The following is a 25,012-nucleotide window of genomic DNA, read 5'->3' on the forward strand; positions in this document are numbered from 1 at the left end:
CAAGATACAAATGCTTTGAGTAATATCATATAGGAATTCAGACTTGACATCAGAAAGAAAATGCTTTTGATATCTATGACACTGAATAACACTTTAAAAAAATCCTTTTATGCTAAATTTCTGAGTTGGAATCCATGTTGCTGAATTCAGTCTCTTTCCAAGGTACTTAACCAACATGTTCCAACTGTAATCCCCATTATTGTGCTTCTTACATAAAATCATAAATAAGATGCCCAATATTTGTTTTCTCAAAAATTGAGACTGCTGTATTCTATTTTTATCTGAACAATCACTATTGGCATTTTTCTTCTGTTAAAAACACATGGCACAGAAGATTAGTTCTATACCATCAACAGACTGACTTGAAAAATATAAATATATACTGTATTTATATATTATGTGTGTGTATATATACACTACCAATATTCACAATTGAGGATCAGAACAATTTTATTGAAATTAATTTTTAAGAAAACCTTCTGTTGTGACTTCAAGTCCACATAAAGCATTGAGAATTTTCAAGTAAACTGTCTGAAATAGAACTTCTTAAACCTAAAGAAAATATACTGGTGAAACATATGGGAATATGGTGTGTGTGTGTTTTTGTTGTTGTTGTTTGTTTTGTGTGTGTTCTTTTTTTCTTTTCTTTCCTTTTTTTTTTTTTTTTTTTTTTTTTTTTTACATACATGTTTTCAGATCTGCACTTTCCACAAGTTATAACTTGCAAGTTACAAAAACTAAGAGTTATCTGGAGTCAGTGTTTCCTCTCAGCAGGCTGCTGCAAGCAGAGTTCACTCCCAGAAGAAACTATTGGCAAATTATTCTCAAGGTGATGATTGATGAGATGACTTATGCTGTCAAAGACACGGTCTTTTGTACGAACCTTCAAAAAAAGGATGCAAGAAAACAAGTTAAGGAGCAAAATATTTTTTCTCATAACTTTGCATCAAAATTCTCTAAAAATAAAAATGTACCATTAATTACGTATTTGAGACAGATCACTCTCTCATCAAAAGCAGTGGAAATCTGGCTGTTTAGTCTCTGTGTGTTTGTCTCTGACTCTCCTTAGTCTCTCCAAACAGATACTCAGCAAAATATCTATGAGCTAGTCTGCTTTCCATACAACATTTTGTTTCACTGTAAGTTCAATTTTTAGACCAACTTTTCTTTTTCAAGAAATTACAGGTTCATTTTAACTTCTTTCACCTTTTTATTAAAAAGGGATATCCATCCAGGGATGCCAGAACATCTCTGTGCATTTCAGCATCTTTGTGTTTTCCGCAGCAAAGCCTTTCTTCTTGAGATGCCAAAAAAAAACAAACAAACAAAACAAAAAAAAAAAACACCTCTGGCGTACACTGGGAAATTCCCTTCCTCTGAAAGTGAACCACCCACCACTTGTGTTTGGCTTGAGTTTGCACAGTGCTGCATGGTACATGCTTGGGCCTTTGAAAGTGAACCACTTTAGGGTAGGGAATGTCATTTTTTTCTCGTCCATTTACCAGTACTCTGCACTGGAATCCTGCTAAGTGAATTATTACAGCTGCAATAAGAGAAAACTGATATTACAAGGTAAAACAGTCAAAAGTTAGGGTAGGCCAAGACCTAATTAATATTAAAAAACATCTTTAATTAACTTAATTTAATCTTTATTATCTTTAATTACATAATCTCATCTTCCCAGAACATTTCCTTCTTATGTTTAAAATAACTTACGGCATACAGCTTCCACATGCAGAGCAAAGTTGTGATAATGCTTTTGTGTTGGGATAGTTCTACAATGTCTCAAGCAAAATGGTATGAACACTGCTCTAAAATGGCATCTATTCTCCTTGAATGTTTCTAAAAAATCATAGAATAGAAAATAGATAATGAAATTTGTTAAAACTTTCAAAAAACAATTTATGCTGCAGTGGGCACCCCGCTTGAAATATTTCAATCTTCACAATAAAGTTCTGGCAAAATTACGAGAACTTGGGACACAACGTCACAGGAAAAGAAAGTAGCAAACAACACCAACGGCAAGTTATACTATCTACTGAGTCTGCATTTAGCAGCGTTGCTGAAGAAAACCAGCTGGCTCTCATACTTTCTCAAACATACTACTTTTAAACATTACTTTCTATAATTATTCAAAGCTATATTTTTCAAAACTAAGATATCTTTAAAACATCAAGAACTTTCATTACCTATATTCAAACTAACACATCTTCAGCCCATTCAACTCAAGTGAGAGCTTTCTCACCCTCAGTAGTATGCACCATCATCACCACGGCTCAAGCTTCAATCCTAAACCCAGTAGAAAACCTGCAGTACTCACCTTTACGCATCCCTTATCTAAACTAGAGATCTTTTGTGAGCTGGATTAAAGCAGAAGTGGCAGCACAGTTAACTGCCCTGGAAACACACCTTGAGGAGTTGTAACATGCCACTTGATAATTTGTGTGTGAATTGACTTTCAAGCACTCTTTATGAACCAGTTTTTACAAATAATCACAGAGGCCAGGCAGGAAAAGCACATGCCACTGGAGCACTGCTGAGGCTTGCCTCACGCCAGTGTTTTATGAACGACTCTTCTCTCTGACAAGTCACAAACAAGGCTGCTGAGGAGCTGTGGCAGGACCCCACAAATCACACAGACAGCTCAGCTAACCTAAATACAGATATGAAAACACTGTCGTCACTTTTGCCTTCCAAGCCAGCTGAAGCTGCTGCAGAGCAGCAGAAACACCCAGTGAGCCCTGCTGAGATGGAGAACAGGAACTGTCCCAGGCCTGGGTAAAACCCTGCCAGCGAGAGGAACAGCAGATATCACATCTACTTTTTGGCTTCCAGAGCTCCTGGTGGGACATGTCCGCACCTTGTAGCAGCTATTTCTGCATTTATTTTGAAGGGGGAATTATGAGACCTGCAGGGTCACAAAGCAGCTGTCAACATTTTAGAGAAGGAGGCTGCTCCCAGAGATGCATAGGGTCTGGCTTCCTGGCCAAGCCCGGGACCTGGCTGATGGCGCAGAAAAAGTGTTAAAAACATTCTTTGACTGTCCTCGTGTGGCGAAGGTAAGTAAGTAGACTGGCAAGTACTGTGGCCATTGCAGTGTGGTAGTATGCAGGACCAGCATAATTCTGCTGCTGGTCTTCCTTCTGCAGGCTTCTCAGATGAAATAGATGCTAAACAGCCACCTCCTTCCCAGGAGTTTACTTTCCAGCTTTTAAAGCTGTCCTTTAGAGAGGAAGAGGGGTTACTATCTGTCAGCTACCACGGGACAAGAATAAAATGTGTGGCAATGCTCTTTCTGGTGAGGATCATCTCCCCCAGAAGCACGACAGATGGATGTAAAAACAGGAGTTTCTTTGCATTTGCTGTTCTGTGGCTGGGAGGCTTCATCAGCTAAAGGAGTGCCTGTGCAGCAAACAGATGTAGCAATTTTACCCCAGTGTGGCACAGTTTTACTCCAGTCGTCTCATGGCCTTAAGAGTGGGAAAATATAATGGCTTTGGGGGGCCTGATCTGTGTCCTCACTGACAGAGATAATGTGGAAATTCCCAGCACAAATGCTGGTTGAACTTGCACAGTTGCCAGCAACTTCTCAGCTAGAAGACCAAAAAGGGGCTTAGCTACACTTTTGACTAAGTTAATAATGCAGTGGCCAAAGTTTGACATTGATAGGGAACCAGGTCCCTGAGACCTCCTGCAGATGTTATGCGGGAGGTCTTCTGCTATCCCTGAAATGTGCATGTATGCATGCACTATGTCTTCTACTAGATATCAGGAGAGTATTGGATGTGATGACACCTTACATTAAGCTGTCATTCTGGTCAGTTGTGCCTAAGCTGTAAACAAGTTTAAACATATTCAGAAAAAATACAGAAGTCAGAAAGTGCCTGTATTACTCCGTAATCAGCACTTACGGTTCCTTCTGGATCCACCAAAAGAAGATGCTTGGCTTGTCCATTTTGCATGCCTGTCAGCACATAGGAACCTGGATTTGTGGTACTTTTTCTCACAAGGAAATCTCCACATTTCTTTAACAGCTGTTCTGCGTCTTTCCTGCTCATCTCTCCTTGATACCATGGCTCTGTACTTAGCTCTTCCATTGTAGTCCAGTCAGCAGCTCTGGATAAAAGAGGACTAGTACATTCAACGGAAGTGGATTTATTCAACACAGGCTCAGGTGTTTGGTTCTTAAGGGCATCTTCAAATGGTTCTGGTTATAGAAAGAGAAACAAGTGCAAGATAATTAAGAGTTAAATCATGTTGGAAAAAAAAAAAATATATATATATTCTAGACATTTTTAACTGGATTTATTCTGTGTTATAGTCACTTTCCTTTAAGAAATTAAAAAAAAAAAAAAAAAAACATACTACAAAGCTACAAAGCTTACTGATCTGTCATGTAGTAAAACGTATTAAGAGTGTAATATGTTAAAAACGTGTGTTATGCACACAAAGACAGTGATAAAAATTAAGAGCGAATATAGGCAGAAACTTTTGAAAGGTACTGATTTTATTTCAGTAATGGCCATTGTCAACATCTGTATTTATGTGCTCTGGTACAGTGCAAAGCTCTCTTTTTGCCTTACAGGTTACGTCAGACAGTTTCATTTAAAATAAATTGCATAATATGGGTACCCAAAGTCATTATAGTCATATCTGGTCTCTCTTCAAGGAACATATTCATTTACCCATTATCCATTATTATATATTATCCATTATTATATATTATCCATTATTATATATTATCCATTATTATATATTCATTATCCATTACTGAGTCTCCAGCCCATGGGTAGGTCTGGAAAGGATCAGTCGCTGTTATTACTCAGCTTACTCCTAACCTCAGCCTAGGAAGAGGACATTGGGACACAGAGACAGGTTAACACCTTTATTGTGATTTACCTAATTGAAATTAACCCTTGGGAAGTAATCTTTTAAACTTCAGCTGAATCCTGAACTCAGTGTTACTTTCCCTAGAGTGGAATGGAAAGAGGTGTCATTGCATATCTCAACAGTCTTACAGAAATAGTAAATAGGTCAGTGTATGTTTCATTATAGGCTCTACTGACCTACCACATGCTATTTGCACTTTTAGATTTTCAATTGCCCATCTAGCACATATTAAAAAGACACATTGTTCTGAGTCCACTAGACTTACTGAAGAACATCTGGAGAGCAGTACTGTGAAGCAACACACATGCTATAAGTAGACTGCTCAGAGGCTAGCAGTACATAGCCATGCTTTTGTGGGGCCACTGAGAAGTTAATTTAGTTCAGAGAGATAGGATAAATAGTATGCCGTCACAGATTTAAGCATTATCTAAACTAAATTGTATGTTTCTTAAATCTGACTTGTATGTATGTCTTCACTACATTACAGCCTGCACTACTCCACATGTTTAGCTTGACAAGCCACTGACTTTGGACTAGTTGACATACTTTCTGATAATGCTTTTCCCTTTGATCCAATGGTCAATAAAGCCTAATGCAGGCTGCAAGATGAGAAATCAGTTTGTCTTATTTTTAGGAAAAGAATGTGTATAGAGGTAAGCTTGTCCATGTTTTAAGGGCATGGTTATTAGAAATTAAGGTTAACATCCATCATTTCAGTCAGCAGACTTTTCTCATTGTAGAACTATATTGATAGATAGGTGCACTCTTTAACTTTCTCACCTCCCCCTTTCTTTCAGTTCAAAATCTTTGCTGTAGAAACAGAGACACATTTCAGCAAAAACATGCCAGGAAGACAGTTTCATGTAGACTGAAATTACAGAAATGTAGATATGTTATTTTACAGATAACATGTAGGCATCAACTGCTTTGTCTCACTGCCTTTTAATAATATGAACTAAATTGAATAAATCATGTGTCAGCAACTGAAAGGAAGTAAGATGAACAGAACAAGGAAGGTTTTCTATACATCAAATTGCTTTCCCCATACTTTTTGTTAAGTATCTGCTCATGACTGAAAACCTTGTATATGGGTAGCATCAGCATCAAAATTATGACTGATGCTTAAAACTTTATTTGAAGACTATAGCTGTGACACTGAGTCCGGAAAAGTTGACTTCAAAGGTAAAATAAATGGCTAGGTAGGTCTGTAGACCTACCTGGAAGAAGAGAGAATTTACTTTTACCTCTCAATTTTCTTGTTGCACAAAGTCAAATGCAGTATGCATTGACTTCCTAGAAACAAGTTCACAGGACAGGCAAGGAGCTAGTTCTCCAGTCAATCACTCCTTCATTTTCATGCATGACAGGGCTCCCAATTTATTTTCCTTCTGGCACAGTTACGCATGATGCTATGGATAACATAGACTGCAGCTTAACACAGATCTAATACAAATTAGCTTCAGATCTCTGGCTACCCTTATTTTTATCTCAGTCAGATATGAAACCACCATGAATTCTAAGGCTCACTGTGACTTCACTAGGGATACTAAAATTTCATCTGGAGAATTTTAGGATTATTTTTATACAGAATTAATACATAAAGTCTCTTGCTAGAAAGGGAGTGAAAAGGAAGGAAACTCACTCATGTCAAATAGATCCTTTCCTGGGCTACTCTCTTTGGTATTATTTGCGTTTCCACTGAAGGTACTTTCAGCATCTGCCTGAAGTGCCAACAGAGCTTCCATATTTATATGCTGAGTGTTCACATAAGTTGGCATCTCTGCTGTTGGAGTTACTTGTGATCTCCCTTCCGGCACACTATAAATATCCAGAGATCCTGGAAAATTCAAGAGATGGTGGTTTATTTTTTTAATTTATTTTTTATTTTTTATCTTTTACATAATTATGTTGTTAGAATGAACAGATGATAATATCAAAACCCATCACCACAGGTTTAAAATTCCCTGGAATGGAAGATAGAAAGACAGTAACTGCTGAAGCTAATAGAAAAAATATGCCATTGAAAACAGTCATAACAGTGTTTCAGTGAATTTTATTTTTAATTATTCTGGAGAAAAGGTGTTTTTTGTAAATCAAGACTGTGAGTTTCAAATTAGCTGCGGACTCATTGGGGATGAAATGAAACAAAGTTCCCAAATCAGTGTACATTAACAACAGACAACGTATTCTGGCATTTGAAAAGAAATGGTCCACCAAGACACCTCAAAGCTGTCACATAAAGGTGGAAGGGGTCAAATTTGACACAGATGTTTTGAAGTGGTTTGCTTATAACTCATAAACTGCAATATTAAAATCATGCAGTGTTTGTTATGTGTAGAGGCCAAATTATATGCAGACATGTGCATTGTTCTACATTCCTAAAAAGATTCTGACTTTGTACCCTACCTTTGGAAAATCCACTGTGCGTATCCTAGTGGGTCGGATTTTATGAAAAGACCAAAAGTTTGTCTTTAAATACCATGAACTTTTCAGACAAGCTAGATAGTTGAATGTTTGGGGCAAATCTGTACAGGAAGTGTTCTGAAAAATATAAGTTTTTGTGAAGGTGTGCATTTAATAATTCATCCAGGAATACTTACCAAACACTTTTCACTGATGTCAACACCAAAATTCATGACAAAGGGGACCAACAAAGTGCAGCTCATTGACTTAAGTCTTCAAGGCATCAGACATTTGTGTGCTTTGCCCACCCAAGACATCCTGCTACATTACAACCCAAACTGGTAAGACTCACCTTGCTTAACAGGTTCATGATGCCAGTCTTCATTGAATTTGTCTCCTAAGTGACGACTCTGGTAATAGATCCGCTCTCTTCCCACTCCTGCTGCAGACTAGAATGGACACATGTACAAAGAAAATTGCAATTACCATTAAAACACTGATATATTATGAGTGGCTTGGACAATTTCCTTGACTGTATTCTGTGTACTCCCACTCTTTATTTCCGATTCATTATTGTGTCAGAATATAGATCTCAGAAAAACATTTGTGTAGGAGTAAGACATTACTGGTGACCTTCATGAAAACTTCCCTCCTTCCTGCTTTTATCAACCCCTGCAATCCCAAATAATACATCATTGCCTTCAATATGTTTGTCTCCACACAGGCAGCCCTGACAAACTGTGGCTGGGAAAACCATTTCTTAGAAACCACACAAGGGATCAGTAGACACCCTAAACACCCTCAAAAACATGAGCTGAAAGATTCACATTGGTACCAGGGAACTCACTTAGATATTGACAGGAGTATGTTTTCTTCAGTCAAGGTCCCTCTAGATTTAAACAGAGTTGGACTGGATCTCAAAACTCCTCTTAAGTGGTTGTATGGATAAGAGTCAAACCTCTGACAGCAATGCTGGTAGAAATATCCAAGCTGGCTTCAGTTCAGTGTGAAATGAAAGACCTAACTAGGAACCTGGCTAAATATCAGTTGCTGCTGAGTTATCAACATAATGAAATGTTAGCAATGACTGTATTAGATTGTATGAAAGCTTCTGTATCAAATAGTTTCTAGTTTGTTTGCACTCTTAATTCATACTCTCTGAGACAGATATGTTTCTTAAAACTGTAGTAACCCCCAGGTTCTACTCTGAACTTTTTTTTTCTTTTTTTTAACACCATGAAGAATTCAACTCCCTTTGCTCAAATGCTTAATTTGTTGTCTCCTAGATCAATGTCCATTAAATATGAAACTAATCACACATTTATGTTCCAAATAAATCCATCTTAAATATATATATATTTAAATTATATATATGTGTGTAATATAATATATATAACATATATAATATATAACATATATATTACATATAGCACATATTTAATATATTATATATAACATATATATGATATGTATACATATATCATATGCATATAATATATATTATATATTATATATTTTTATATATGCATATATATTATATTTATATATATATATATTATTTTTATATATATATATAGTATATTTTACATATATATATATGTATGTATGTATGTATGTATGCATGTAAATTTTGGATCCATCAGCAAGAGGGCAGAGATGCACCGACCTGAGCTGTGTCTGCAGCAGTGGGAATCCTTGCTTTGAGTCTGGCATCAATGAAGCCACCAGGAGGGGGCATTTTATTTGGGATGTTGTTGTAATAGGGATGTTCTGCTGCCTCACTCTCTTCCTCCATCCATGACTCATCAAAACTCTGCACCCTGTAAGAAAGTGAGTGCTTGATTTTGTGTGTCACTTGCAAAGCACTTACAAATACTTTCAGCATGTTAAGACTGGCTGTGAGAGGATCACTATTGCATATTATTTTGAAAATTCAGCTACCATCATTGGCCAGGATCATGCAGCAGATACCCTGATTAGATAAATTTTATCTATATCTCCCTTTGCAAAGGATGAAATTCTTTAGCCTGAAAAATGATATATTTTTTTTTAAAACTTAGCTTTAAAGACCATTAAATAATCCACAAACAAACTCACAGTAGCATTCATAATATTATTACTTGATTGACTGACTAAGCCCTAAAACATTGTCTTTAATTATGTCTGTTCTATCACCACTGTAAATCTTGAGGAACTTCATGAAGTCATGAGATAGGATCTGTGCTTTCAGTCTACATTTAACAGTCATTTATTCCATTCCAAAGTGAGTACAGAATGCTCCCAGATAGAAATAATAGCATTTAATATTCACCATGTGCTCATTTTACCCTTATGTAAGAAACAAGATTTATTCTAATGTTAGTGAGCATATACTGATCCATGATAAAAATAGAGATCACTAAAGGAAACAGAAGGCTATACCACAGCATTTTAAACATATGAAAGCCAACAAATCTGACATTATTGCTCTAGAGAACAATGCAGTCAAAGCCTGTCTATGAGACATTACATTCCTAAAACCTTTACTTCAGCTAATACTAGAAATAGTGAAACATCACTGATCATTTGGGAAGCCCAGCAACTCTAGCTCACTTCATCCAAATTGACGGAGCTGCTATCACAGTAACAAGAATGATAAAATGTGACAAATAATATTCATTCTTGGCCATACAACACTGCATATTAACCACAATAGAAAACACGTGATCCTTTGAGTAATTTCACTGTGAAATCCATATTTAGTCCATTCTTTTAAAATGACTCTGCTCCTCTCAGATTCATTAAGCAAGCCCTCCTTTGCTAATTCAGCAGAAATCTCTTTTTGAAGCATTTAAATCCTGTTCATCTCCAGCAAATTTGTCCATAGCATATTTTATAAAGTAAAAATAAAGAAGGTTCTTTATCAGTCTTCTGTGACCGTACTCACCTATCGTGCAAAGTAGGTATCTTGGAGGGGCACCTTAAGTATTGCTTAAATCGAAGCTCAAATGCCTGCCCTATGGTGCTGATGACATCCTGGGCAAGGCCATCACAGCATTCCAGTATATGACAAGCTACATGAAAAAGATTGACACATTCAAATCAATCTTTATATTAGAGCGGGATGCACTGACCTATGACAAAACACCTACATGTCAGGCATAATTGGCCTATTTGTGGTATGTGCATTTCAGTAAAATCTGAAGCAGGCATGATGAATTTCAGACAATGGACTGTAAAGGTTAAATAAAATAGATATAGTGTGTAACTGCAACAGGCAAGAGCTCAAATCAGTTCCACAACTTTAATAAGTCCAGAAAGATAGGAAACTCCATAAAATTCACACTTGTTATTAATTGAATGCAATAGGCTATGTGAAAACTTTGAGCTCTAAATTGAGCTTACAAATATAAGATTACAAATATAAGTAGATAGCAAAAGCAACAGCAACCTTAACTACTCCATGCTTTCTTTGCTTTCATTAATTTTATACCCACTTTAATTTTATTTTAGCTGTGGTGGGATGGCTCCCATGACTGGAGTGTTGGAATGGAAGGATATGGGCTCTTTAGGAAGGACAGGGAGGGAAGATGAGGAAGGGGCGTTACCCTCTATGTCAATAAGCAGCTGGAACACATGGAGCTCTACCTGGGGATGGGTGAGGAGCTTATGGGTCAGGATTAAAAAGAAGACAGGGCTAGGTGACATTCTACTAAGAGTCCATTACAGGCCACTTGCCCAGGAAGATTGATTAAATAAGGCTTTCTACAAACAAATAGAAACAGTCTCACTTTCACAAGCTGTGGACCTCATGGGGGACTTCAACCACCCTGATATGTGTTGGAGGGACAGAACAGTGGGGCATAGGCAATCCAGGAGGTTCCTGGGCTGTGTTGACGACAACTTCCTTCTTCAAATGATAGAGGTGCCGACAAGGAGAGGTGTTATGCTGGACCTAATTCTCACCAACAAGGAGGGGCTGGAAGACAATGTGAAGCTCAAAGGAAGCCTTAGGTGCAGTAACCATGAAATAGTGCAATTCAGGATTCTTAGAGGAGTGAGGAAGGTACAATTCAAGCTCACAGCTCTGGAATTTGGGAGAGCAGACTTTGGCCTCTTCAGGGATGTTGGTAGGGATCTGATGAATCTCTTCTTGGTAGAGTTCTCTGTGATAAAGCCCTGGAGAGAAAAGGCCCAGTGAAGCTGGACAAAGGATCACCTCCTCCAAGCTCAAGAATGATTCATCCCAACAAAGAGAAAATCAGGCAAAAATGCCAAGGTTACATGAATGAACGAGGACCTCCTGAACAAATTCAAAAACAAAAAGGAATATTACAAAGGGTGGAAGCAAAGACAGGTAACCTAGAAGAGTACAGGAAAATTGTCTGAGCAGCCAGGGATCAGGTTCTGAAAAGCTAAAGCCCTGTTAGAATTAAATTTGTCCAGGGACATCAAGGGCAAAAAGAAGTGATTGTGAGGTCACCTCATAGTCCTTGTTCAACTGTGGCAACTGGGAGGAGTGCCTCAAGACTGCAGGAAAGCAAATGTCACTCCTATCTTAAACAAAAGAAAGGAGAACAATCCAAGGAACTATAGTCCAGTCAGCCTCACCTCAATCCTTGGGAAAGTGATGGAACAGTTAAACCTGAAAACCATTTCAAGGCACCTGAAGGACAAGAGAAACAACAGGAGTATTCATCATGGATTCACCAAAGGGAAATGATGCCTGATCAACCTGATAACCTTCTATAATGAAATCATCAGCCTCACGGTTGTGTGGGGGGATCAGTCTTTCTGGACTGCTGTAAGGCTTTCAACACTGTTTCTTATAAGATTCTCATAGAGAAGCAGTTGAACTATGGACTGGATAAGCAGTGAGGTGGATCAAAAACTGACTGAACAGTCTGGCCCAGAGGGTAGTGATCAGTCATGCAAAGTCTAGTTGAAGAACAATAATGAGCGAAGTACTCCAGGGGTCAAAACTTGGTCCTGTCTTGCTTGACATCTTCATTGTCAACTTGGATGATGGGATAGAGTGCACCCTCACTAAACTGATGGATGACATGAAACCGGGGTAAGTGGTTGACTCATGCATACAGGCTGGGGGACAAGAAGATGGAGAGCATCCCCGCAGAGAGGGACCTAGGGGTTGTGGTTAACCACAAGCTGAATATGAGCCAGCAGTGTGCCCTGGCAGACAGGAGAGCCAACTGTACTCTGGGGTGCATCAAGCACGACATTGCCAGTTGGTTGAGGGACGTGATTGTCCCACTCTACTCTGTGCTGGTACCTCAAGTACTGTGTGCAGTTCTGGGCACCACAGTACAAAAAGGACATTAAACTCTTGGAGAGTGTCCAGAGGGGGGTGATGAAGATGGTGAAGGGCCTAGAGGGTAAGATGTATGAGGAGCAGCTGAGGTCACTAGGCCCATTCAGCCTAGAAAAGAGGAGGCTGAGGGGAGACCTCATCATGGTTTGCAGCTTCCTTATGAGGGAGAGTAGAGGGGCAGGAGTTGATCTATTCTCTCTGGTGACCAGTCATAGGACCCAAGGGAAAGGAGTCAAGCTGCAACAGGGGAGGATCAGGCTGGATATCAGGAAAAGGTTCTTCACCAAGAGGGCAGTAGTGCATCTGAAAAGTCTCCCCAGGGACCCAGTTGTAGCAAAATCCAGTCAGAGTTTAAAAACCATTTGGACTATCCTCTTGGTCATATGGTCTGAGTTTTTGGGTAGACCCATGTGGAGCCAGGAGCTGGACTCGATGATCCTTGTGGGTCCCTTCCAACTGAGGATATTCTATGATTCTATGATTCTGTGAATCTCATAAAGTCCAGCAAGAAGTACAGAGTCCTGCACCTGGGGAGGAACAAGCCCAGGCACCAGGACGTGGCGGGGGTCACCCAGCTGGAAAGCTGCTCTGCAGGAAATGGTCTGAGGTTGCTGGTGGACACTGACTTGAACATAAGTCAGCCTTGTGCCCTTGCTGGTAAGGCTGATGGTATTTTTGGCTGCATTAGGCAAAGTATGGCCATCAGGTCAAGAGAGGTGATCTTTCCCCTCTACTCAGCTGCACCTGGAGTGAGGCTATACCTGAGTGCTGACCAGTTCTAGGCTCCTCAGTACAAAGGATATCCAGATGTACTGGAAAGAGTCCAATGTTGGGCTTCCAAGATGATGACAGGACTAGGATACCTTTCCTATCAGGAGAGACAGAGAAAGCTGGGACTGTTCTGCCTAGAGAAGGGGAGGCATAGGGGAGATTGTATCAATGCCTATAAACACCTGAGTGGCAAGTGCAAAGAGGATGGAGCCAGGCTCTTTTCTCTGGCACCCGGTGCCAGAACAAAAGGCAATGGAAACAAATTAGCACACAAGAGTTTCTGTCTGAATTTCAGACAGTTCAAACACTTGTCAAAACTTCTTTACTGTGTGGGTGGTGGAGCACTGACACAGGTTGCTCAGAGAGGTTCTGGAGCCTCCTTCCTTAGAGGTCTTCACAAACCCTCTGGACATGGTCCTGGACAACTTGCTCTAGGTGTCCCTACTTGTCCTTGCTTGGACCAAATGACCTCCAGAGGTGCCTTCTAACCTTAACCATTCTGTCATGTTCTGGTTATCACCCCAAGTTTCCAAGTTGTTCTCTTCAAGTTCCTAATTTTTTTCAAAATTTCAAGCTGAAGGAAGAGCAATAATAACAATACTTCCTACATTGCGGACCCTGTTACGGTTGTAGTAATAAAAAGGATGCATGTTGAAAGTAGACTTGACAGCCAAAACCAGGACCCTCCACATATTCAGAGGCAGAGGCTGACATCCCTGGCTAGCAGCAGAATATTTGCTGTTTACACTCTCTGCACCAATGTTGTTGGTGGTGAACAATCAGTCCCAGATAAGGTACAAGCATATCTCTGGGAAAGTGGACCCACAGTAGTTAGGTTAAAGAAAGCTATAATTTTTGCACTCTGTAACTAGAGAGGGCATATAAAGAGGCGACATTGCTTACTGCTAAACCTGTCTGGAGCTGAAATGAAGCATGAGTCATTAAGTAGTTTCAGTAGGTGACATAATGAATAACCTGTTTCCTTGGATACGTGAATGGACTTTCAGTAGGTAGGAGATGTGCTTCTTGTAAAAGGTTGAGAAGGTTTGGCTCACACAGAGATGATTTCTTGTGTAGGTTACAGTGGAAGACAGACAGTCTACAGCTATCTAGATCTAGAATACAAAGCATGAAGAGAGCTGTTCCAGCCTTGGGAGTAAATGAGTCTAATATGAATGTGCAAACTGTAGTACAACATTGGTCCTAGTGTCAAGAAGAGCAGCAGTAACACTTTTTGTGAGATACAGAAGTAAAATCAAACTCACTTCTGAAGTGATTTATAGATAACATGAAGGTTGATGGAATGGCCAGTGAGGGTAAAACACAGCAATTTACCCTTGGTAACTTAGACCTTTTGAAAAATGAGTTTTAATACTAGGCACATGCAAAGTCACTGATCTGCCACCTCTGAGGTATACATGCAATTGGGAAAACCTCTTATGGAAAGCTCTGGCTCAGGAGGGTGAAAGATTACAGCATTAAAGAATTTCACCTGAGATAACATCGCTACACAGCAGCAAAAATGGCTAATGAGAAAACCAGCTAATGATTAAGCCAGAAGCAAATAAGAATAGGAAAGTGCAACCTCTATTATAGATTGCTGAGATTAATATTAGATTACTTCAAAAAATAACAGTCATTATCTACATTTTTAAAACAATGTAGAAAAGTTAAAGGAGAAACAAATGATACGAAGGATGAAGGACATGAACTGCAGCTGGAGACCTACAGACTTCAATCTGTCAAATCTTTCTTAAAAAATGAGAAATAGCTTGATATAAATGCTTCACAAGAAAACAATATCAGGCACTTAGATGACTCCTCATTCCAGGATAGACAAGCATAACAAGAAACTGTCAGGCTACAATGCCAGTCCACTACACTGCCACCAAGATCTTTCTTTCCAACTCAGAAGATCAGTGCTGTAAAACAAGAGCAGCTGGAGTGCTGCTCCACACTGTATTGCCTCCAGCTTCATGCATGAGCCTTTCAAGAGGAAGGCACATGATGTTGAAACATAAGAAGCACCATGAAGAGCTGAACTGTCTCCCTTCCTCCCACTCCACATACATTTCTAGATGTTTCACTAATATTCAAGTACTACTTCTGAGTTAACATTGGCAAGTCTGGACATTCCTGCACATGATCACAACAGATCATTGAGGTACTTAAGATAACTAAAGGACACAAGCTACCAAAACTGTTGAACTAGTCATGCTCATGGCTCAGTGGCAGCTTGGAGTTTGCAGGTTTGAAGCTAAAGTGTCTAAATTCTGCAAAAATCCTGTTGGAAGTGCTTCAGTGTTTTGTTTTGTTTTGTTTTTGTGTTTTTTTTTGTTTGTTTGTTTGGTTTTTTGGAGTAGTCTTTTCTTCTCTATGAATCTGAATAATAAATAGATTCTCAGGTACATTATACAATATTCTGCGTCTAGTATTAAGACCCAGTAATGCTTTCGGCTTTACAAACAGAAATGAGTTCTTTATCTATTATTCCACACTGTAATTTACACTCTTATAATGTACTATTATTTTTGAAACTCTGCACTGGATCTCAGTCTTTGAAGACAATCAACAAGAGGTTCCCAATACCTGACTGATTGCTGAGAAAGCAATAGAACCAGGCATCTCCATGAATAAAACTTCAACAAACAATATTTTATGAGGAAGAATTTGGCATGTACTTAGACATAACAGATTCAGACTCTTAATCAGAGGAGTTAATCAGAGGGCTGCTTAGTTCTTGCATCTTGATTGAGTGTAGGTATGAGTTAGCTGTTGCCTAGAAGCTTGCAGCCAAGACAGGCAAGCTTTTGATTTAAGAGATGAAGAGAATCCAAGTGATATTTGAAGATGAGTTACAGAAAAGACCTGTTCCAAATTTCAGAACTAACTTGCGTATGGCAGCTTCTTATTGCTACACAGTCATTCCATGACTCTGTCAAAGACAACTTTTTATTGGGCTGCATTTATGTTTTCTTGGGGAAAAAAAAAAGAAAGACTAAATTATACCATGAATAATTCATGTTTCTCAAAGGAAAGTAAATGCCAGATAGGTATTTCTAACTTACCTCTCCGATTAACAGGATCCTTAGCTACATATGCAACATAGTCAGTTGTATCCTATTAAAAATTAAAAAAAAAAAAAAAAAAAAAAAAAAAAAAAAAAGAGAGACATATTTTAAATGTAAAAAATTCTTGCACAGATTATATTGAATTATCACAGTTGAGAGTTTATGTACTCCTGGGGGCATAGTCCCAATGTGACATGTTTTACTTTACAGATGTACACTACTTAAAACCTATAAAAACATTTATGGGTTTTAATACTGATCCTATCACTTTGCTTTCTTCAGACCAAAGCCATTTAAAATCAGTTAAACAAATCTAGTAGGATATGGGTCAGGATTAATTTAGAAGGGATTAAAAATTTCAAGTCCTCATCTTTCAAGTACTCAAAGATTTTGGTTCAGAATACAAATTATCAGCAGGTTCTGCAGCAGAAAGAGTAGCACTGACATCCCCGTTCCTCAGAAATATTGAGCAATGAGGTTTATTCATGGGTGACAAGCAGGTGTGTTTACATTACTGACTACAACTATGTATGGAACAGAGGTGCTCAAGTACTGTTTGGCTGTTGCAAGCAGTCTCCCAGGATGATCTCCCTCAGCCCATGGGCATCACTCATCCATCTCCTCTCCCACATACCGGGTAGATTTTCTGACAAGAGCAGGCTCAAATCTTTGGGGATATTTTTTTGCTTACTCTCCTACAACACTCACATGATGCACAAGTGGTGCAAACTTTTATCACCATGGAGATGAAACAGAAAGGCCAGTTCACCCAGATACCATGAGGCCTACTAGCATATCTGGAAAATGTTGGTGTTCTTTGATGCAGTCAGGAAGCTTTGGTTAGATCTGGTATATCTTGACATGCCTGGATATTCATGTATATCTAAAGTTAATTGAGGTAGAGATCGGATACTAATTGAAGACCATTGACTGTTATGTCAAGATCTAATGTCATAACAAACACCAGTCTTCAACAAAATGATAGACTTTTTTTTAACTTAGCTCTCTGTAGCACAAGCACACACACACCCCTACCAAAACAAATCACTGTGCTGCATGTATACGTAATTTCCTTCCTAAGTGGATGATAAGGGAAATGATAAAGCACACTCATGGTTCTGGTGACAGGTGGGTAGCCATGTCACATAATGCACTATTGGAAGGCACTCAGACACAGCTGTAACGAGGTTGCTCTGGACGAAAAAAAAAATAAAAATACAGCAGAGAGGACTACCTTTAGCACTTTGCCTATTAATTTCTTAAGAACCCAGTGACACAGTGTCTGGGCTATGATTTGAGTGGAAGTAATGACGCAAATCAACAGCTAATGTGAAAAGAAAACTAGCTATGTCTATAATGGTAAATAAAACAGGACCAAAATAGAAGCCTGAAAGCTGTCCCACAGTTGTTCATGATGCTTAAATGTTGCTACTCTCCCTTGCTTGCCTGTGCTGTTTTCCTATGCAATGCCCTGAAACTGTCCAAGGGAACAACACATACTGGGCACTGATCCCACGAGACCACTGGGAGGAAAGAGAGTGGATGCACAGAAGCAAATTTCTGATTGGTTTCATGGCCTTAAAGCAAGCCATGGGTTATTTTATTCACTAGTACAGACGTAACTAATGGATATATTTATGCCTAAGTAAATAAGAGATTTATCTCATAGCTCTTCTAGATGTGGGTGCAAGAGACTGAAACCATATATTTCATTTCATTTACAGTTTTTTTCAGACTTGAGCTATGATGAACCACTAAGCACAAGAGGTAAGCGCATTTCACAGTGGATAAATTAAAAGACTCCCATCAAAAGTGTATGCTTTTGGAGGCATCATCTGGACAAAAACTGAAAAGCTACTGTTCTAAGGGACCTTTCAGAGATCTGTCTCATGAAAACGTAAGAGATCTCCCTCTATCTTAACAGGCATCTCCAAAACCAGATGTCTTGTCTAGCAGCCTGGAAACAGCCACCTGAAATGACCATGGAGTAAAAATGAGGGTGGATCATAAGGAGGGGCTAAAGATTGCTAAAGCAGAACCAGAACACAGTCTTAGAAATAAACTAAAAATGATCCTGAAATGGTGTGTAAAAGGATTTGGTAGAGAGATTTTAAGCTCCCATGCACAAATAAAGCCAGAAACTGACTCATTGCAAAGGGGAATATTACAAATATATATATGGTACTCAAGCTGTTCTCCAAGACTGTGGAACACTTTTCCAGTGGATATATTTTGAGTGATAAAGGCAATTAACGCTTAGGGAGTGGGAGGAAAGTTGCAAAGTTAATTGCTGGCACAAATGTGTGGCAGAAATCCAGAGCAGAAAACTGGATGGGTTGAGAAGTGGGGACAGTCTTGCTTCTAAATAAACCAAACTTCAAAATTCAGTATGAGGGAGGCATTCCCTTAAGCAGTCTGGGCACAGATCTGTGCTCCTCATGTTTAGCACAGTATGGCCTTTCTCCCTAGAAGCAGATGAGCTTATGGGCTGGGACCCAACTGTGTTTACAGGAGAAGGTGTGGTGATGACAGTCCTCCACTAAATGGAAATCATTGAGGCCCGATTAAAGTTATGTTCTGATAATCTACAGATGGGTTAATAAAGCAGTGACTTAAGTCACATCCCTAGCGTTTGTCCTCTTTCCTGTGCTCTCAGAACAAAGGAACCACCTGCTTCATGAACAAGTTTACCATATACTAGCCTGCTGAGATGAGCCTGCACAGTGTCATTAGATCCTTACACCTACCCTCTCCACCCTCAGAATGAAGTCACCATGCTGTGGTCTTACTGGGAATACAACTTTGAAATTTCACTGTCTCTTACAGGCTCCCTTATACGATGCAATTTGATATCTCTGGTAGCTTGCTGACTCAGTAACGTGATTTTCTCTAAAACATTTGGAAGAGCTTGTTTACTCCAAATCCAATCTCTACTGCTGCTCCTCTCTTCTTCTCTGGTAAATCACTCGATCAGTGGGCAGTGTGCAATGGTGTTTCCAGGACTTAGCATTTGGGATGGCAGATGGGGAGCGAAGAATCTTCTTACGGAGGCAGGGAACTGTGCTAATCACTCCTCTGCCCACTTCAGGAATTGTTCATTTACAGCATCCATTGCAATCTGTTGTATTTCAAAGCTGCTGTTGATCCATTTTTATTTTTTTCCCCCCAGATTGTTGTGATATGGCCTCCTTTTCCCTTCTGGAACTTAATGGAGTTCAGCAGAGCTATTCTGAGACTGAAGTTTGCCCTTATGTTTACCAAGGATAGTGAAATGAACAGAGGAAGTTCTGCCTGTTTTCAACTTAATGGAGTTGAACTGAGAGAAATAACTCACAAAGCAGGCTATAAATCACCTTGCTTTACTGTATGACTGATAAATGACATATAATCACATGATGAAGGAAAAGGCATACATACAATTAATCTAGGTTTAAAAGCTTTCAATCCTCTAAGGTTATGAGGTAAGCTTTGTCCGTGTTTTATAATTCTCCCACTTCTTCCTAGGTGAGAAATACTTTTTGAGCACATTTAATATGCCTTCAGATGGACTACTCATAAAAACAGGGAAATGCATAACAAGCCAGAGTCTGCCCTTTGATCTAAATGAATCAAATGCGTAGGTGTCTCTGAAAGCTTTGCAAAATTGCAAAGAAAGATCCAGACTCTTCTTGAAAGCCTGTCTTCAAACTGCATGTGTGTAATTAATGTACCTGAAGGCAGTATTTAGCACACTCCTTTCAATGTACACTTCAAAACAAGTAGAAAAAATAAAAAGTACATACATTTCTATAAATATAAATGCAACATAGTTGTCTATTACTGCAAAGAAGACTAAATAAAAAACAGTCAGGATGAAAATTCACACAATACCCATAAGACTATGCTACATTACTTTGAAAAGCAGAGCTCTACTTATCAATTATTATATGAATGCTCACAGCCCTTTGATACTTTTCATTTCAGTCATTCAAAAAGCAGGATTCATGACTGCTTGTCAGTAGTTTCCCTCAAAAAGAGTTTGATGGCAACAATCAAGAATTTATGAAACAAGAAACAGGAGCTATTGTAGTTATATTTTTCTTTCAGTAGGCTATGCAATAAATTTTGTCACACAGTCCTCAAAGCAATATCTATGCGAGGGAAAGCTTTAGTTTAGATAAATACTTACAGGATCACCTCCGGATGCGAAGGAGATAGATTGCATATGGTGATTTGCTATGATCTGTATGGATCAGAAGAAATAAGTGCAAGTCAGTAGGTTTTTCTTACACAGTTTAACCTTTGATTTCTTTTTTTGGTTCATGCAGGGGTGAAAATCCAAAAACAATATCAAAATATACTGTTTCACTCACAAGGAATCCAAAGAGTAACATGAGAATATATTAAAAGAAACAAAACAAAACAAAACAAAACAAAAATAGTATATCCATTCCAATGTTCTTTGAAACCTAGCAGGACACAGCAAAATTGTTAAGTGTGCTTAGAACGTCATTAAATCATATAGATTTGTCATACAGTATAAGAAATTTTAATCTGCTAAAGTTCACTTGCTTTATCACAGTTAGTGATGAATGGAGCAAAGGATGCTATTAATCAAAATACTTTTCTGCCTATTCCACTCTGGTGAAATCAATGAAATCATGCCTAACTGCACAGGAGCTGAGGTTCCTAACATTGCTTCCAGTAGCAACCATGTCATTTTTAAAGGTTGGACTAGATGATCTTAGAGATCTTCTCCAACCTAAATGATTTTAGGATTCTATTTTATGTTTCAAACATAAACATAATTGCAATATGCAAACAGAATTTTCAATCTAGCTGCAATCTAGCATTATGGCCAAAATCTCAGCCATATTCCAGGGCTTTGAAATTACTAAATTCAATTTGCTTATGTACAATTTGAACTAATAAGATGTTTCTCTGGGAACAGATGAATTGTCATGAACCTCTAATACAGGGATAACTGCTCTGCTGCATTGCTATTCTGATATTTAACTTATGAAATCTTTTAATAATGAAATCATGTAACAACGAGGAAAGAAAAGGTCATTTGAAAGAAAATTTCACTTGTTCATTTGACTCATAAAAACGATACCAAATAATTCATCTGGTTTAGGACAGGCCCCTAATTCAGTGTCTCAGAGCATATGACAGTAGTCATTTGGATCTTAGTTGCTCACTTTAGAGAGGGAGCCATACACTTAAGAAAACTGTTCTAGAAAACAAAACAAAAACAATTTTTTTAAAAAAAAAAAAAGTTATAAAAATATTCTGTGAGTTCTTCTCTTATCCTGAATCCTAAAGACCTAAACCATCCTTCCTGAAAAAGAAAGCCACCTGACATGTTTCTCTGAATCACACTGCTTCACCAAGTCAGACAGAACTGACAGAGTGAGCAACCTGAAGTGCTTGTTTCACGTAAAGAGTGCTTCTATTTTAATACTCCTGCTTGTCCACAGAGGTCTCAGAAGATATGGTTAATTTTAAAGTGTTCACTGGAGAACCATCATTCCCTACTCATCAGTGAGGATTTCCTTCTCTTTTTTCCCATATAGGGGAGGTGAACTTAACAATAAAAATGAACTACTGAAGATTTTCTGCACAATTGATATTACAAATAATTACAAATATTCTGCACAATTAATAAGTACAAATATCATGTTCATCATCATAATAAATAAAAGAGCAGATTCCTCAAAGGTTTGTTTTTTTTTTCAAATTTTAAGGAAATATAAAAGTTTCAAAACTATTAGTTCAAGCCAGAATTTTCTTCCTATTCCACAGGTAAATATTTTAGGTTCTTTGGTATTTTTCCCTAATACTGAAATACTGAAACAAAACATATCAATGTATCAATGTGTCACTACTTTATGTGAAACAATTCACTAATGTTGGCATATAGTTTTGAAATATCTCACTCTACCCAAGTACTGTATCCAAACAAACAAAAGCAAAATAAAATGTCAGCTTCCACTCAGCATGCTCACAAAGTTTTTGTACAGGACACAGTCCATTGCTTGCCTGCTAGCCACAGGCAAAAAACAGTCTTTTTTTTCCTTCCAGCTCCTCTGGGAAAAGAAGGCTGTTACAGACATCCAAAACTGCCTTCCTGGGTGAGGCTTCAAAGAGCACAGCTTCTGGGCTGCGCTTATTTTCAAATCAAATGCTTGGCACAAACAAGAAACTAGAGAGGCCACAGCCAGACTGGGGATCTCTGAGAAACCAGATGTTTCACAGGCCTGCAGCATCCAGAGCAAGTCCATCTCAAAAAGAATGATGTGTGAGAAAGATAAACAGTTTTGTCAACCCTTTTTTAGTTTTGCTTTTGTTTGTTTTTTTTTTTTAGCTCACTGAAAATTATTTCATCACTCACAGGAGAAAAAAAAAAAAAAAAAAAAAAAAAAAGGCAACAAAGCATCTTCCCTGGGATCCTTCCCTGGGATAATTCAGTTTAACTTAATTTCTACCCTGATGTCAGCTGAAAACAAGGCCACTTCCAGGCTTGCTACTCTTTTGATAGATCTAATAAACATCAAGTTCATATGCTTCTGACTGGGGGCAGCCATCCTTATGAAAAACACTGCTGTGTCTATTCCATAATAAGGCTCCAAAATACTGCAAGCAGCCATAATGTTGCTCTCACAGTCTCAGTGCTCACTGTAGATGATTGAGATGCTTTCTAAATGAGGATAAGAATGAAGACAAATCAATGAAAACATAATAATAAACAGCAAGCCTTTTAACACAGTGTTTTTTCTTCTTTAATGTTGAGGCTCCTAACGACAGCAATTTTTTTTTTATTTTATTTTTTTCTCTCTCTAGCTGTATCTGGGCAGAAAGTTGTACGCAGTATGTGGCTCACAGCAAATAGCACAGCAGTGACTACGCAAGTCCGTCTGCTTTCTCTTTATATATACCCTGAGCAAGGATTTTTCTCATCTCATACATCATTTACAATCCACTGCAGTGATTCCCCAAAGCCTGTATGTACCTTCAGCATAAAGAAGAAACAAGCTGCCTGAAAAAGACTGACTTGTCTTTCAAGAAGACTGGCATTTCACTGCACTGCAAAATCCTTGTGGCTGTATTTTTAGCAGTGTCTTAGGAACAGATTGTCCTTTAGGGCTCTAAATGGGAAGGATGAAAATAAAATTGGAGATGTGCATTCAGTCCTTTGGTCACCTACTCCAAACGCATCCCTCTGAACTCTCTGAAAGTTTGTAACTGTATGAAAAAAGAACTCCCAGGACTAGAAAATGCTTTTTCATGTTATAGGTCTCTTAAGAACAAAACCTAAACATGGCAAGAAGAAAATAATTCATCAAAACTTATGAATACTAGAGCAAACTACGACTCCTAATATGATTTATATTTTTTCACTCATTTTATAAACATTATTGAGGAACAGTACCTTTGGGCAGACAGCAAATACCTGTGCAGTAGGCTGTTCTTCCAAAGTCTCACAAATTAACATGGCACTTGCACTCACCTGCTTCGTATCAGGAGTCATTAGGTTTAAGCTGGTGGTGGAGATATTCAGCATTATGCTCATTCCTGCAAACTGAAGATTGCTTTTTCCCAAGATGCTAGAAAGAACTTTGCTTGGTGGCTGTGAGGGAGAAAAAAAAAAAAAAAAAAAAAAAAAAAGAAAAAAAGAAAGTTTGTGTTCTGTTTACTTGGGACAACCTACCTTGCAGGTAGGATTAGCTCAAATCTTAAAGGTTCCTAAAAAGTTGCTGACTTTTCAAAGATCACTTCATTGGAATAGCTGTTTTCCTCTGGAAAAACTACTAATACTGCTAATGATATCTGGGCAGGTATACACAATACTTGACCTAACAAATTAAGACCTACTAAGACCTATCTTTTTTTGTGAGATATCAATCCTATCTTCATCAAGGGACTATGCGACCAGACCAAGATGAACACCATAAATCATTATCTTAAAATGACATGCAAAAACAACTCAAAATCCTTTCAGGATCTGTTGCTTGCTCTGCATTGATTGCCTGCTCTTCTCCCTTTCTGAATGGGAAGTGGGATTCCTGTGACAGTGGTGGGATACTCACAAAAAATAGAGTGATGTTATACTCATAGACTTCTCAACAGTAGGTAAAAGCCCAGCAGGGTCTAAAACCTCTGTATGTGGGGATACAATGTACAGTTGAAGATTACTCCTAACTCATAAAATCAGTACAAATGGTGTGAAAACGGAGGAGATGTAAAAATATTCATTTCTGTAGGTAAGCGTCCCATAAGATCCTAAGATGTTGTGTAGCAACATGAGTTTCGCTGCATATCTTCTATGCTGCAAGCTGGATGAGAACGAAAGTAAGGGGTTACCTACGAGTGACCACAGAGCTTACAAACTTCACACCTCTGGCAGCCAGGAGAAATCTCACAACCACAAGAGAACAGATAAACACAGCCCTAACAATAGATTGCCAGAAATAACAGACCAAGTCCAGTCACCTGCTGTAGATGTACAGGTGAATACTGACGTTGGTAATTAGGGTATAAAAGCAGAGTTGTGAGTAGAGGCAGCATCCTCTGCCACTGTATTTATGTT

At 38.5% G+C, this 25,012-nt stretch overlaps 1 protein-coding gene across 1 annotated transcript in view; it reads right to left on the bottom strand.

Annotated features, from left to right (window-relative positions):
* Positions 1-754: 754 nt before the first annotated feature.
* The window catches only part of SHC3 (SHC adaptor protein 3), a gene marked incomplete at both ends in the record, with an annotated part of 60,304 nt that continues 36,046 nt past the window's right edge, over positions 755-25,012 (bottom strand). Inside the window, 9 exons of the mRNA XM_084305743.1 lie at positions 755-883; positions 3,912-4,207; positions 6,533-6,727; positions 7,646-7,742; positions 8,960-9,113; positions 10,220-10,346; positions 16,441-16,492; positions 20,612-20,665; positions 23,933-24,052. Of these exons, the coding sequence (XP_084161869.1) occupies positions 755-883; positions 3,912-4,207; positions 6,533-6,727; positions 7,646-7,742; positions 8,960-9,113; positions 10,220-10,346; positions 16,441-16,492; positions 20,612-20,665; positions 23,933-24,052 (1,224 nt within the window). The remainder of the gene's footprint in view (positions 884-3,911; positions 4,208-6,532; positions 6,728-7,645; positions 7,743-8,959; positions 9,114-10,219; positions 10,347-16,440; positions 16,493-20,611; positions 20,666-23,932; positions 24,053-25,012) is intronic.

Source organism: Netta rufina, assembly GCF_964035555.1.
Source record: "Netta rufina genome assembly, chromosome: Z".
NCBI lineage: Eukaryota > Metazoa > Chordata > Aves > Anseriformes > Anatidae > Netta > Netta rufina.